Here is a 13,339-nt window from a genome sequence, read left to right as displayed (position 1 = left end):
AATATAAACCGTAAAAGCAACATTTTCTACCACTTTTCGGCGATAAAGAGTTGTCGCAACAACCTACGTTTTACGGCAGCGACTATTGAATGTGATTGGACGTTGTGTGCCGTAAACCGTGTTGGTCACAGAACGCATGGACAGAAGGAGCAGCGTGTGTGAACAGCAGAAGTGTAAGTAACGCTAGTAAACATGCTGTAAACTGTGTTATTGGAGCGTTATTAGTATAAATAACAGAACACAGAACCGCGAGACGTTTATCTGTAGTTCAGTAATACTTATTGACATGCTTTCTTGATGTTATTAGCTAACTAGCTCGGGGGGAAAATACCCAAGTAAAAGTAGCGACTAACAGTCTAAAATAATCACATATGAATAAATGTGCTGCAATAAAATGTAAATTTAACTAAGTCATTACCAGTAAAAAATGTTAATCAAGTATCAAACATGAGAGAGTCTTCAGAGTTTTCATTAATGAGTCGTTGGCTAAAGTTAGCTGTTTTCATGTTGTTGGTGGATTATTTAACAGTACCTCCCTTTAAGAACTTAAGGTAGAACAACTGACAAAAGTTTAGTGGAGTTTCACTGACGTGTAGGAGACTGATAAGATGGGACCAGCCAGTAGAAATACTGTGTAGCTGCCGGTGTATTATCAAATAATAATAATGTTTATTTCTATGCTGAACCTAATATGTTTAGATTTGATGAACATTCTACATTTACCTGTTGTAATCAGCTCTTCTTTTTTATATAAAGCCCTTCAAACTGATATGGAGACACGAAATTGACACGTTGACACGTTTTCCTGCAACGTTTACGTTTCTTTAAACTTGATCTTTTATTGTCTTATTAGACCAGATAATCTCCTCCAAGGACAGGTTCACAATTTTTCAAGTCTGTCTTAAAACGACAGTCAGGTGTCCATGTGAACAGTGAAAGAGGTTTTCCTCACTGTAATCATTCCTCCTGTTCATACTGACTATTAAAGATCCCCTTCAAATGTGCTTTCAACGTAAGTGATGGAGGCCAAAATCCACAGTGTGTCCACACAGTCATTTAAAAGTTGATGTGAAGCTTATATGAGGCTTCAGCAGTCTGAGTTAGTCATATCAAGTGGATATCTGACACATTTACATTACATTTACAGTCTTTTTAGCATCAAATTCCCTCTTTATGTTTCCTCAGACAGTGTTTCCCTGTTGAGCTGTGGTAGAAGTATAGTAACAAAAAGAGGGACTTTGGCACTAAAAAGACTGTAACATTGAAAGATATCCACTTGATTTGACTCATTTTGGATGAAGCTTCATATTAGCTGCAGATAAACTTTTTAATAGATTTTTGAAAAAAATGTGAACCTCAGTTAAATCCAGTTAAAAATGTAGCCTGGAAATATGTGGGACTTTGGAATGTAAAATGTTACGCAGCCCAGATATCTGATTATTTGTCTCTTTCTGCTGTTGTTTGTTTCTTTCTTGGATACATTTTAGGATGGAGGCAAAACCCAAAAAACCCTTCTCCCCCAAAGGTGGAAAGAAGTTTACACAGAAAGGGAAAGGTAAGCCGTGTGTAACCAGCTACACTCTACTTGCACCGTCAGTTTCAACCAGCTTTGTCATCTGCATGTCTCACTCTGTCCAGACTCTATAGGGACCAAACTCGGTGGAAAACCAGGCGGTAAAAAGCCCTTTAAACCGTTCAACAGCACAGAAAGGAAAGGCAAACCTGGCAAGAGTGGAGACGGCGGCAAGAGAGAATACAAACCTGGATTTTCCAAAGATGGGAAGGGATTGAACAAGAGAAAAATGTCGCAATTTAAAGCCAAAGATGAAGAAGGAGGAGACGGTGAGTAAACATCTTCATCATTGTCTGTGAGATTATAATGTGGATATGTATGTGTGCATATTTGAAGTATTTTACTTCTCATTGCTGCTGATCATGTTCCTCCTGAATTCATAGTTAGTCCCCACCGAGAAATATAAAAAAACAAAGGAGAAACATCAAGAATGCGTGGCCCCTAGAGGCAGGAACACAACAGCTCTGATTGAATCTCAGCTGCTAACAGCTGCAGCTGCTAATCTAAAGGCAAAACAAAAACTTATCACAGGCCTGTGATTGGCTGCTTGTTTCTGTGCTCTGCTCAAAGAACTAGTACCGCAACCTGAACTTTTGTTTCTCTGTCGCTTGAATCTTTTGTCCGTCGTGATTATTACTGAAATGTTGTGTGTGTGTGCGATCAGGTCCGAGGGCTAAGAAGATGAAGAAAGGCGAGTTTAAGCCGAAGAAGAGAGAGCTGACAGAAGAGGAGCTGAAGAAGAACAGGCAGCAGAGGAAGAAGGATCTGAAGAAGAGCAGGCAGGAGGCGGAGAGGAAGGACATGTTCCAGATCATCTGTCAGTCCAAACAAGTGTGGGGAGACCTCAGGAGGTACACAAACAAACACAAACACACACACACACACAGAGAGTGGGAGGTGAACCCCATAACTCTGGCTGTCTTTGTGCCTTTTTTAGCTTTTGAAGTAAACAGAAAGTGAAAGTTTCATCATTTAATGTGTGACGTTGAGTATAATATATCTGCTACTGCTATTATAAACTCATTGACAGATGGTGTGTGTGTGTGTGTGTGTGTGTGTGTCAACAGGAAGAAATGTGACCAGGACACGAAGAAGAAACTGATGAAGCAGCTTCATGATCTGATCCGTGGGAAGATCAAACAGGTGAGCGTCTCTCGTTTCCTGGAGAATTGTTGTCTTGTTTGTTTGAAAGAGAAGATCAGCTGTGTGTCAGCATCTTATCACCTGTCAATCAAACAGTGTGGGTAGGACTACGACTCTTTGTAAGATTTTCTGTGGGTTCTGTTTCTGTTGGTGATGCTCTTCTCTGTATCAGCTCTTCTGCTGCAGTTTATTCCAAACAAACATAAACATATTGCTTCCTGCTGCCAGCTCCCATTCACTCACTGAACATTTCCACTTCAAAATCTGCAAATGTACCATTAGAAAGGATATATTTTTGCCTGATTTACATTGAGTAGCACCTATTTTAAAGGATAATTCTGGTTTATTACAACTTGGGTCTTATTTGTAGTTTTGTCTATAATAATAAAAAGTTGAGATGTGGAAACATGGAGACATGAGACATAAAAAGCCTCACTCTTGTTGTTGTCTTCTACCTCCAGATGGCGTTTGCTCATGACTCTGTGCGAGTGCTGCAGTGTTTCATCCAGTTCGGCAGCCACGAGCAGAGACAGGAAGTGTTTGAGGAACTCAAAGGTGAGCAGACAAGTTTTTCTTTTCTCCATCAAACTCCTGCTTCACTCCTCTGTTCTGAGAGAAACACAAACTTCTAGCTACTGAGTCAGTCGTTGTGGGACACTGAGCGAGAATGTGTGTTGATGTGCAGACAAATACTGCAGTGACACATTTCATCAGTCAGTTCTGTCTTTTAATGAAAAGCAGCAATGAGATGAATTGTTTCCTTCGTTTCATAAAAGTCTGATCAGCTGTGTGTGAGACATGAATGTGTGATCTGGAACATCTGGAACTCATATTTGTGGTTTACTTACAACATTAAAGGTACACTGTAAATGCCTGGTTCGCCATCATTAAAAGCTTTCCAAGTTTTAAATTATATTAGTGTTAATTTAATGAGTGTTAACTGTAATCTGATTAACACAGAAAACATAAACAACTTAAACCGTTCTTTAGAAATATGTTATTTCTCCTTTTAACCTGAACAGATATCATAGATAATATCACAGAGAGAAGAAGAGTCTTTCAAACACATTTAATTATATATTGGAGTCATTTCCATTTAGTCACATGTGGCAGTGGAGATCTCAGTATGTTGGGTAGAAATAATTTGATGTATATTTATATAACTTCCACTTTCTCTAAAATATGTAAGGTGTTCAATTATTCTTTTACAGATGAATAACCTGTATTATCATATTTATTTTTGCATCTTTTCCTCTCCTCCTACAGATGATGTGATTGGTTTGTGTAAGTCACAGTACGGCAAACATGTGGTGAAAAAACTGCTGATGTACGGGTGAGTCAACTCATGATATGTTGCATTTTATAAATATATGTTTTCCATAAACGAAGAATGTAAGAAAAAAAAGGAAAAAATCAAAGTATTGCACTGAAAATGAAAACTGAATGTAGGTGTCACTACTTGTTTGTTGTGTATTGATTGTGTGTTGGTGATCTGGAGTCAGTAAACTGTGTTTAGTTACAAGTGGACATGTTTGTATGAACTGTGTGTGTGTTTTCTTCTTCAACAGGAACAAGGAGCTGTTGGCGAGTGTGATGCAAACATTTAAAGGTCACGTACGTCCGATGCTCCGTCACGCCGCCGCCTCGTCCATCATTGAATACGCCTACAACGACAAAGCCGTGCTGGCACAGAGACTCATGCTCACTGAGGAGCTGTACGGAAACACCTTCACCGTCTGCAAGGTACACACACACACCTACTGACTCCTATACTCCCTCCCTACAGTGGGAGTCACTGTGTTTATGTGTGTGAAATATCTGCCGACTGACCGGCTGTGAACATTTCTCTGCAGTCTTCAGTGTGTAACACCATCGAGAAAGTTGCAGAGGAGAACCCCGACAAGCTGAGCAACATCATCGATGAGATGAAGCAGATTCTCACTCCCATGGCCCAGAAGTAAGACCAAACATTTCAAACACAAAGAACACACACACCAACAGAAAGTTTAAACTGAACTGATCTGTGCAGAGAAATAGTTTTCATTCATGCTTTATTACTATCAGTTTAGCAACCAGAGTCAGTGGGTTGTTCTGATTAATGGAAAATGAGTGAACATTTTTTATAATTGATTAATCATTTAAGTAATTTATCAAGCAAAGCACCAAAAAGTTCTTTAGTTCAAGCTTTTTGTTGCTGTTTTATAGCTTTATAAATTCAATATCTTTCATTTATCATTTGATTTGTCAGCTCGTGTTCTGGGAACTTATGATGGACAATTTATCAGTTTTCTGACATGTTATGGTTGAAGGATTAAAAGGAGAAATAATGGCTGGTTGCAGGTCTACATCAGAGATCAAGAAAAACAAACAAACACACAAATTATTTTGTGAAATGCAAGCCCTTAAAAGGAAAGGACGGAGAAGGAAAGGAGTTCCATCCTTTCCTTAGAAGGAAAGGATGTGATTCATGTTATTTTTATGGTGGAAAAATGAAGATTTGCTTTAAGAGTGGACCAGAACAAATGTGAAAGCTGCTGCTGGGAAGTTTGGATTGAGATTGTAACATGATTATGGTCAGATATTAGTCACATTAGATTGGTTATATGAATTCTTGATTGTTTAGCTAGAACGTTCAGTTATTTATTGTGTGAGTTAAAAGTAATAAACTTTGCAAACTTAAATATGAATTCATATGTGCAGCTTTCAGTCCCTCTTTTACATTTCTAATTTCATGAATTAATATTTGCACTTAAATTGAAAATATGGAGAACGAGGACTATTTTCAAATAAGAAAGGGAATAAAAAAAGAAAAATGAAAGAATTCATAATGTTCATAATGCATTTCTTCCAGCATGGTTCTTGAAAAGCAATCTGAATCTCAGCATCTTATCAATAAAGTATTTAAAAGACAAAGATTCCCTCATGTGACCACAGCATCTGTTGTTGTGTTTCAGAGAACAAGTCATCAAACACTCTCTGGTCCACAAAGTTTTCTTGGACTTCTTCCTGTTTGCACCCGACAAACAGAGAACGGTGAGCAGCTTATAATGTTTTATAAATATTTGTACAGAAGTATATATCTGAGGTAGAACTATCAGCAACAAACAAGAAATGAAATTAAATATTACAACTTAATAAAAATGGATGTTTATTTAGTGCTGACTGTATTCCTCACTAACCTGTTTCCTCTCTTTGGTTTATGTTGTGTCTTCATGATGTGAGCAGGAGATGATTGAGTCCATCAGAGAGTCTGTGGTCTACATGGCTCACACACACGATGGAGCACGAGTGGCCATGAACTGTCTGTGGCACGGGACGGCCAAGGTGTGTGTGCACATACTCACACACACACACACACACACACACACACAAAACATTACATTTAAAATCTAGACTACACCAAGGACGAGGAACACAATCTATAGTCCAAAACATAACAGCAATAAAAATATTAACAATATGAATAAAGCTACAAGCCAAAGCCATGCTGGCTAAAAGTGGAAAATTAGACCCACATCAGACACTGTAGAGTCAAATAAAGTGCGGTTGCAGGTAAAATAAAGTGCATGTATGAGGTGTGAATAGTGCCATGTATAATCTACTGAAACAGACTTCAGTGTGACTTGTAAGGGTGTCTGCAACATACATGTCTGTTTAATGTTTCATATATACATTGTCCTCAAGTACTGTATGTCACACGCATACCGCCTGATATTCGTTCTAACTTTACTATAAACTATGAACAGGGGTCAGTTACTGATATTAAACAACACACTGCACATTTATATCAAACATTACATAAAATAATGAAAGGGAAGGCTTTCATGCGGATTACTCAGCTGACAAACATATCTCACTACATGTGTGCATTAGCTGTACTCTAGGAAAAAAACAATATACATAAAAATAAATATCACATCGGGAAACTTTTTATTATACACTGCTGTCAAGCTGCTGCACTTCCTGCCATCAGTCTCTCATCTACACTCGCTATGAATCCCCTTCAAAATTCCACAGTCAGGCTGTGATGAAAGGGTAGACTCCTCCTTATTCATGTCCCTGTAATCCTTAGATTGGCACTTTCTACACATCATATACATATATCTGTATTACATGAAGAGATTTAGCCTCTCAATAGCAGGAAATAAAAGAGCTGAAGTAACTAAACACGTCTTTGTTTTGAGTAAAAGGTTTTTGTTTCATTTTTCAGGACAGAAAAGTCATCATCAAAACTATGAAGACGTACATGGTGAAGTTTGCCATGGTGAGTTCTCACTACTGCTCACTCATTCATTCATTCATGAATAGAAACAAGCTGACAGTATATTATTAGCAAATGTGAATGAAGAAAAGATCAGAAATATCTGATCACACACTTCCTGTTGTTCAACCCTGCTGACTGTTATTTGTCCTCAGGGGGAGTTTGGTCACCTGGTTCTTCTGGCCATATTCGACTGTGTGGACGACACCAAGCTGGTCAAACAGGCCGTTCTGTCAGTAAGTCTGATCTCATGATGCATTATGAGACTCAGTGATAATCCTGTTTGATTTTTAGGACACCTGCAGTCACTGTTTAAACAAACACTTGTACTGTATGATGACATCACCTGTTTCCCACCTGTTCAGGAGATCTTGGCGTCTCTGGATGAGGTCATCAGTAATAAATATGGTAAGAAGGTTCTGTTGTACCTGCTGAGCCCCAGAGACCCGGCTCACCTGCTGCCTGAGATCATCAAGGTGCTGGAGCAAGGAGACGGAAACACACACAGGTAACAGCTTTTACACACATGCATTATTTAGCTGCAGCAAGCTTCAAGTCTCCACAAATATATATATATATATATATTTATAGAAATGAACTGAAAGAAACATCAGCCTGAAGGAAGGATGGATGTAAATGATGAAAGAGTTCTGTGCTTCTCTCATCAGTAAAAAGGACTCAGCGGTTCGGAGGAAGGAGCTGCTGGAAGTCGTCTCCCCTCCGCTGCTGAATTATCTCTCTGAAAACACATCAGCCATGGTGATGGATAAAGCCACCAGCGTCACCGTCAGCGACATCCTGGCGTCAGCCAGCGGGGACCTGCGGCCCGCCATGACGGCCGTGGCTCAGATGGCCAATCAGGAGTTAGTGCCGGGAGGGATCAAAGGAGAGGTGTGTGTGTGTGATGAATATAAGTCCTGTAATTTATCAACAGGTTCAAGTTTCTCTTCAGTGCAGCCAGCAGCTTCATGAGCAGACTGTCTGTGTTTCTTGTTGCTCATTTAATATTTAATAAATCCTGGAATTATTTATTATTCAGCAGCTCTGGAGGAGCTTTAAATGTTGTCTGATGGCAACAACACAAACATCAGTTTGTGTTGTGTGAAAACGTTATGTTGCTCTTTTGGTTATATTCATATTGCATAAAGCAGCTCTTCAAAACAAAAGTCACATGGACTCATGTAGTGTAGAAAAACTAAAAGTATGAAACTGTTAGTTGTTATTTAACTTCACAAATGAATATGAGCTTAGTGTACTAGCATGCTAACATGGTGAACTAATGATTATTTTATAAATGATTAATGTGCCGGTTATTGTTTTGATAAACAGATTAATGGTTTGCTGTATAAAAGAAAACAATGAAAACACCGTTCACAGTTTTCAAGGTGACGTCATCAAATGTTTAATGTTTTCCATCCAGCAGCTGAAAACCAAAAGATGTTCAGGTTACAATAATGTTAAGACAGAAAAAACAGCAAATCCTCCGACTGGAGAAGCTGAAACCATCAACTGTTTGAAAAATGACTTCAACAATGAATCAATGATCAAAATAGTTCCAATTGATTTTGATAATATTCAACTAATCGTTGCAGTTCTAGAATATTACCTGCTGAACATCAGAAAGTGAAGATTGTGAGCATGTTACCATGCCGACCTTATTAACTAGAGTTAATGTAATTATGAAAGCTTCAATAACTACATTGCTTTGAAGCCTTTGTTGTCATTTAACAAAAGAAACTAAAGTTATCAGGTGTCTAAACACAAACAGCCAAACAAGAACTTTGACTACATAAAATCTTTATTATTTAAATCAGCAATTATCAAAGAATACATGAACAAGATTATCAATCTGATGCGACATTTGATGCCAACTTCCAGTACTTGACAGTTTTCAAGTACTAAAAGAGTACTGAGGTTTGATACTCAGTGACTGTGACTGTTGGTTGAGTCTCTGCTCTTCACTCTGTAGCTTCACATGGCCGAACATCCAGCAGGACACCTGGTGCTGAAATGGCTCATAGAGCAGGACCTCACACTGTCAGAGGCCGGCAAAGAAGGTAAACAAACAAACACACAAACACACACATATGTTTCAAATTTTAAAATCTTTATATCTCTGCCAACTGTTCTGCAAAATCATCCCAATAATTTTAGGGTTGATTTCCTTCTTTCCAGTTAGCTGACGGTCTCAGTTCATGTTGTGTTGTTTCTGACTGATGTTGACATTAATACTATCCAACAAACAAGCACGCTTCATTAATCACACAATACACAGTGTTGTTATTTTCACATGACCAACGCTACAATCATACAACCACTGTGAGTGAACTCTTTCCCGTCCACCCATATGATTTATATTATTTCATCCACTGTAAGACGCCCTCACAAAAAAACAATTCACACTAATTGTGATGAATCTGAATCAAATTGAAACATTCTGCAAATGAATCACTTCATGTCTAAATTTAACAAATGATACTGAACTGAATAATTAACCTGTAATGAAAATAAACTAATCAGCTGCACAGCTGCTAGTTTCTTTTCTCACCTGTTTGCTTGATGCTAATGAGCCCCAGTTTGTTCCTCTAGTTTTTACATCTGAGTCACAGAGCAGAGCATCTGTCACTCTGCAAAATAAATAGCTGTCCATCATTTAACAACATGTTAGCGCTGCTCTGAAAGTATTTCCACTAAGACTCTGCTCACCATCTGGATGAAAAATATTCCATCTGCTGCACGATAAAAAAAGATTTGACTAAGTCATGACTCTTGTTTTCTAATCTAAACAAAAATAAGGTAGCTGTAAATAACATGCTCAACTTGATTGATGTGAACACCAGTTTAAAAAGTTTTATCATCAGTTACATTTACATCTTTGTGTTGTTGTGTCTTAAAAAACAAAGTTTGTAATATCTGGCACCTGGATGAGGAAATATAATCACAATTTGGGAAACAGATTAAAAATCCTGTCGTAAAGCAGAAATATGTGCAGAATATGTTTCCATTCAGATGGTCGGAGGAATATTTGAAGATTCTGGATACCTTAAAAACAAGTGTTGTTGAATCACCCTGTGTGTGTTTTCAAGTGAAAGATCCTAAAGTATCAAACTCAGTGAAAATATTTTTGAACACATATTGCTTTTCTGCCTGTCCAGGAGTTATGTGAAAGTGTGTAATGATTTATAAATGGCCACATGGGGGCGCTTACTGCACCCAAAAACTACTCAGTTCATCGTCGGCCCAACTTTCCATCTAAATGCATTGAAATCAGTTTAGATTTTCAGATTTCCTGCCAACAGACAGATAAGACAGAAACTCAGCCATCCTGGTGACAGTAAATAAAAGTGAAAAGATTAATGACTCCCCCTTCTCCTCTCTCTCTCCCTGTTCCTGTGTGCCTCGCTCGCCCTGTCAGAGCGGTTTGGCAGGATACTGGTGGACACGGTGGGGACGGACAAACTGAAGACCTGGGTCAAAGCCAACAGGGGAGCCATGGTGCTCTGCAGGTCAATGTGCAGACTCACACACTTGTGATGCAATGCTGTTACTTAAAGGTAGAAGTAATAAAAGATGTGGTTGTGTCTGGTTTGTAAGTATCTGTCTGTGTTATTGTGCGCAGCCTCCTGAACAGCTGTGACAAGTCCGTGGCGGCGGAGGTGAAGGAAGCGCTGAAGTCCATCACGTCAGAGCTCAGCAGCATCAGCAACAACAAAGGAGCTGAAATCCTGCTGGAGAATCTGAACAAGTAGAGACTTCTTATTTCAAACAAACTCTTCCCGTGAAGCGCATCACTTCCTGTGCAGCAGTGACTCATTTTTTTTTCCAGGGAACATCGACAAGACTGAGTGTTTGTAGCAGCAGACGGGAATGTTATCAGGAAGTGGATACGACCCGGAACGCTGTTGTTTGATTTCAGTCACTGATGGATAAATGGACGTGAGTTTGTCTGGAAACTGTTGAGGATTATATCTGTGAATAATGAAAGATGAGGTGATGCTACCAGCAAAACAGGTTAAAATACACAGATGACTTATGTAAGCAGAGATAAATTTGACCATATATGAACTGTACATTTCACACCAATTCACTATTAAAGCCTTCAGATAATGGCAAAGTCTCATCAGAGCTGGGTGGAGTAACTGGGCTGAATAAATAAATAAAGGCTAGTTGCTACAAACATTGAGGGGTGTTGGAATCAGATGTACTGTAATAGTTTATGTCCTAAATTTGGGATTTTGTACATCACAGCACAAATTCATCAGTACAACAGTCATGTCACACTCACCTTCTCTTTTTCAACGTGCATACTGTTTTCTTTTAGTAATTAATTTAATTCACTTATACTTTGCCTTTTTTCAATCGCTGTTGAGTTAGTCAATAATCTTCACTTCATGTGGGTCTAAAACATCTTCAGGAAGTTGTGAGTATCATTGACTCTACATGCTGTGATGAGTATGACATGACTGTTGTAGTGATGTATCAGTGCTGTGGAAATGTTGATCAAGACAACATGTAAACATGGACAAGTGTTGAGTTTGTATTAACAGCAAATTAAAACAGGAACAAAACAATAACCAGGGAAGCTTCTTACTAAAATATGGTAACTTAACTATTGAGGACGAAAGATGTCTCTAATGTATTCAAATAGAGACCTGCTCCTCTTTACAGTTCAGGTAAAGAAAACTATTTGAGAATTTATGGCAGGTTGAATTAACTTCATCACAAAAAAGCATCACTTCTCTCTAGTGGTTTCTATCCATACAGATACAGATTTCATCCGTCCAGATCTTCAGATTTCTGCCTTGTATTTCCTGTATTTCCAGACATGGTGTCCCTGTTACACTGGAAACTGTTTCTTCACTAGAAAAAACAGAGTCAGATATGTCAAAACTATCTGCGAGGCAGGATACAGTCTAAAGGTTGTTTTGGTCATTCGGGTGAACACTAGGCTGTACAGTCAGTGGATACAAACAGCAGAACAGGTACTTGCTGTCCAGTCATCCTGTTTGTGTCATCAGGTAATCAATTTATCACAGGTGTATACATTAGACCTCACCCCTCTGCTGAGGTAAAAGAACTGATGGTTTTGTTTGTTTTTTGAGGTATTTAAAAAAAAAAAAAAGAAGAAGAAGAAGAAAAGTTAACAAAGATATTGATTCTGTTTCAAATATTTTGTAAAATTTTGTACTTTGTGAGTGATTGTTTTATCAGCTGGAAAGAAAATGGCAAAATAAAGATTATTGTGACTAAATTGTATCTCAGACTGTTGTAACCAGAGAATGAAGAATAAAAAGCTTTCATTAACACAAGATGTGTTTAAGAAAAACAAATGACATATTAAAGGGCTCAAGTCAACTAATAATTTAATAAATTGCGCAATTTTAGCTAAATAAATATATCAGTATGATTAGCTTTACTAGACCACACATCATCAGATCAACTGTTGTTCTCTCATCTAGCAAACATACACAGTGGTGTATGGAAGTCCAGGGCTGCCGATATTAAAGTGAAACCATATAATGAAATTAAAATGTCATTTTACATTTCTGTGCATGATGTATGACAAAATTGAAATTAAAATGTTTAAAATCCCATTTTCATTTATTAAGTGCTCTAATTATGTGCCAAAATAAAAGTCAGACTGGAAATCTATTGAAAAAAAAAATCACCAAAATAAGACACTACTTTTAAAGCAGAGTTGTGAATGATTAAAAATAAGGTTTCACTGCAGAAAAAAAACATTTCAAGGTTCCAGAAAAAATACCATATGATGCAGAAGCATGTCAGATCTTAAGTGTGACCTTTGTCAATAATAATCGCTCATTTGCCTCCAATGTGGGATTATATCGCCGACATTCAATGCACGCTCACTTCCTGTCTCACCTCTGAATAAATTTGAGATAATCTGGATAAATTTATCTTGTGTACAACCTGTCTGATCATCTGACTGCTTGTGTTCAGAACAACTTTTAAGTGATGTCACTGTATTTGCAGATCCCAGCCATTAACTTAACTACAAAGTTATTATTAATAACAGAAATGATGGACAAAACTACGAAAACAAGACCAAAGTTGTATGAAACTGCATTTTCTTTTAAATCCCATTTGAACCTCAAGAGAATGGAAAGAAAGAACACACACACTATAGCCTAATGGCAGAATGCATTATGTCAAAGTGAGTCCTCACAAGGCTATAAAGACAAACGTGTGTGTGTGTGTGTGTGTGTGTATACCTTTGGGCTAGTTCAGATTCCATCTGTCCTGCTGATGTCTCTGCTCAGTCACCCATGACCTTGTTTAGATGTGCACGCTCATTCAAACACACACACATACACACACACACACACACACACACACACACA

At 38.1% G+C, this 13,339-nt stretch overlaps 1 protein-coding gene across 1 annotated transcript; it reads left to right on the top strand.

Annotated features, from left to right (window-relative positions):
• The first annotated feature begins 66 nt into the window (after window positions 1-66).
• On the top strand, window positions 67-12,228 carry pum3 (pumilio RNA-binding family member 3). Its single transcript, XM_067574767.1, has 19 exons — window positions 67-173; window positions 1,488-1,555; window positions 1,639-1,842; window positions 2,238-2,424; window positions 2,641-2,716; window positions 3,178-3,271; window positions 3,983-4,049; window positions 4,285-4,459; window positions 4,570-4,673; window positions 5,671-5,749; window positions 5,942-6,040; window positions 6,927-6,980; window positions 7,133-7,213; window positions 7,343-7,485; window positions 7,646-7,868; window positions 8,947-9,034; window positions 10,393-10,483; window positions 10,597-10,722; window positions 10,804-12,228. The coding sequence occupies exons 2-19, from the start codon at window positions 1,489-1,491 to the stop codon at window positions 10,820-10,822; spliced, it is 1,977 nt and encodes a 658-aa protein (XP_067430868.1). The 5' UTR covers window positions 67-173; window position 1,488; the 3' UTR covers window positions 10,823-12,228.
• Window positions 12,229-13,339: the final 1,111 nt, after the last annotated feature.

Source organism: Thunnus thynnus, chromosome 19, assembly GCF_963924715.1.
Source record: "Thunnus thynnus chromosome 19, fThuThy2.1, whole genome shotgun sequence".
NCBI lineage: Eukaryota > Metazoa > Chordata > Actinopteri > Scombriformes > Scombridae > Thunnus > Thunnus thynnus.
This window is presented reverse-complemented; position numbering and strand designations above follow the sequence as displayed.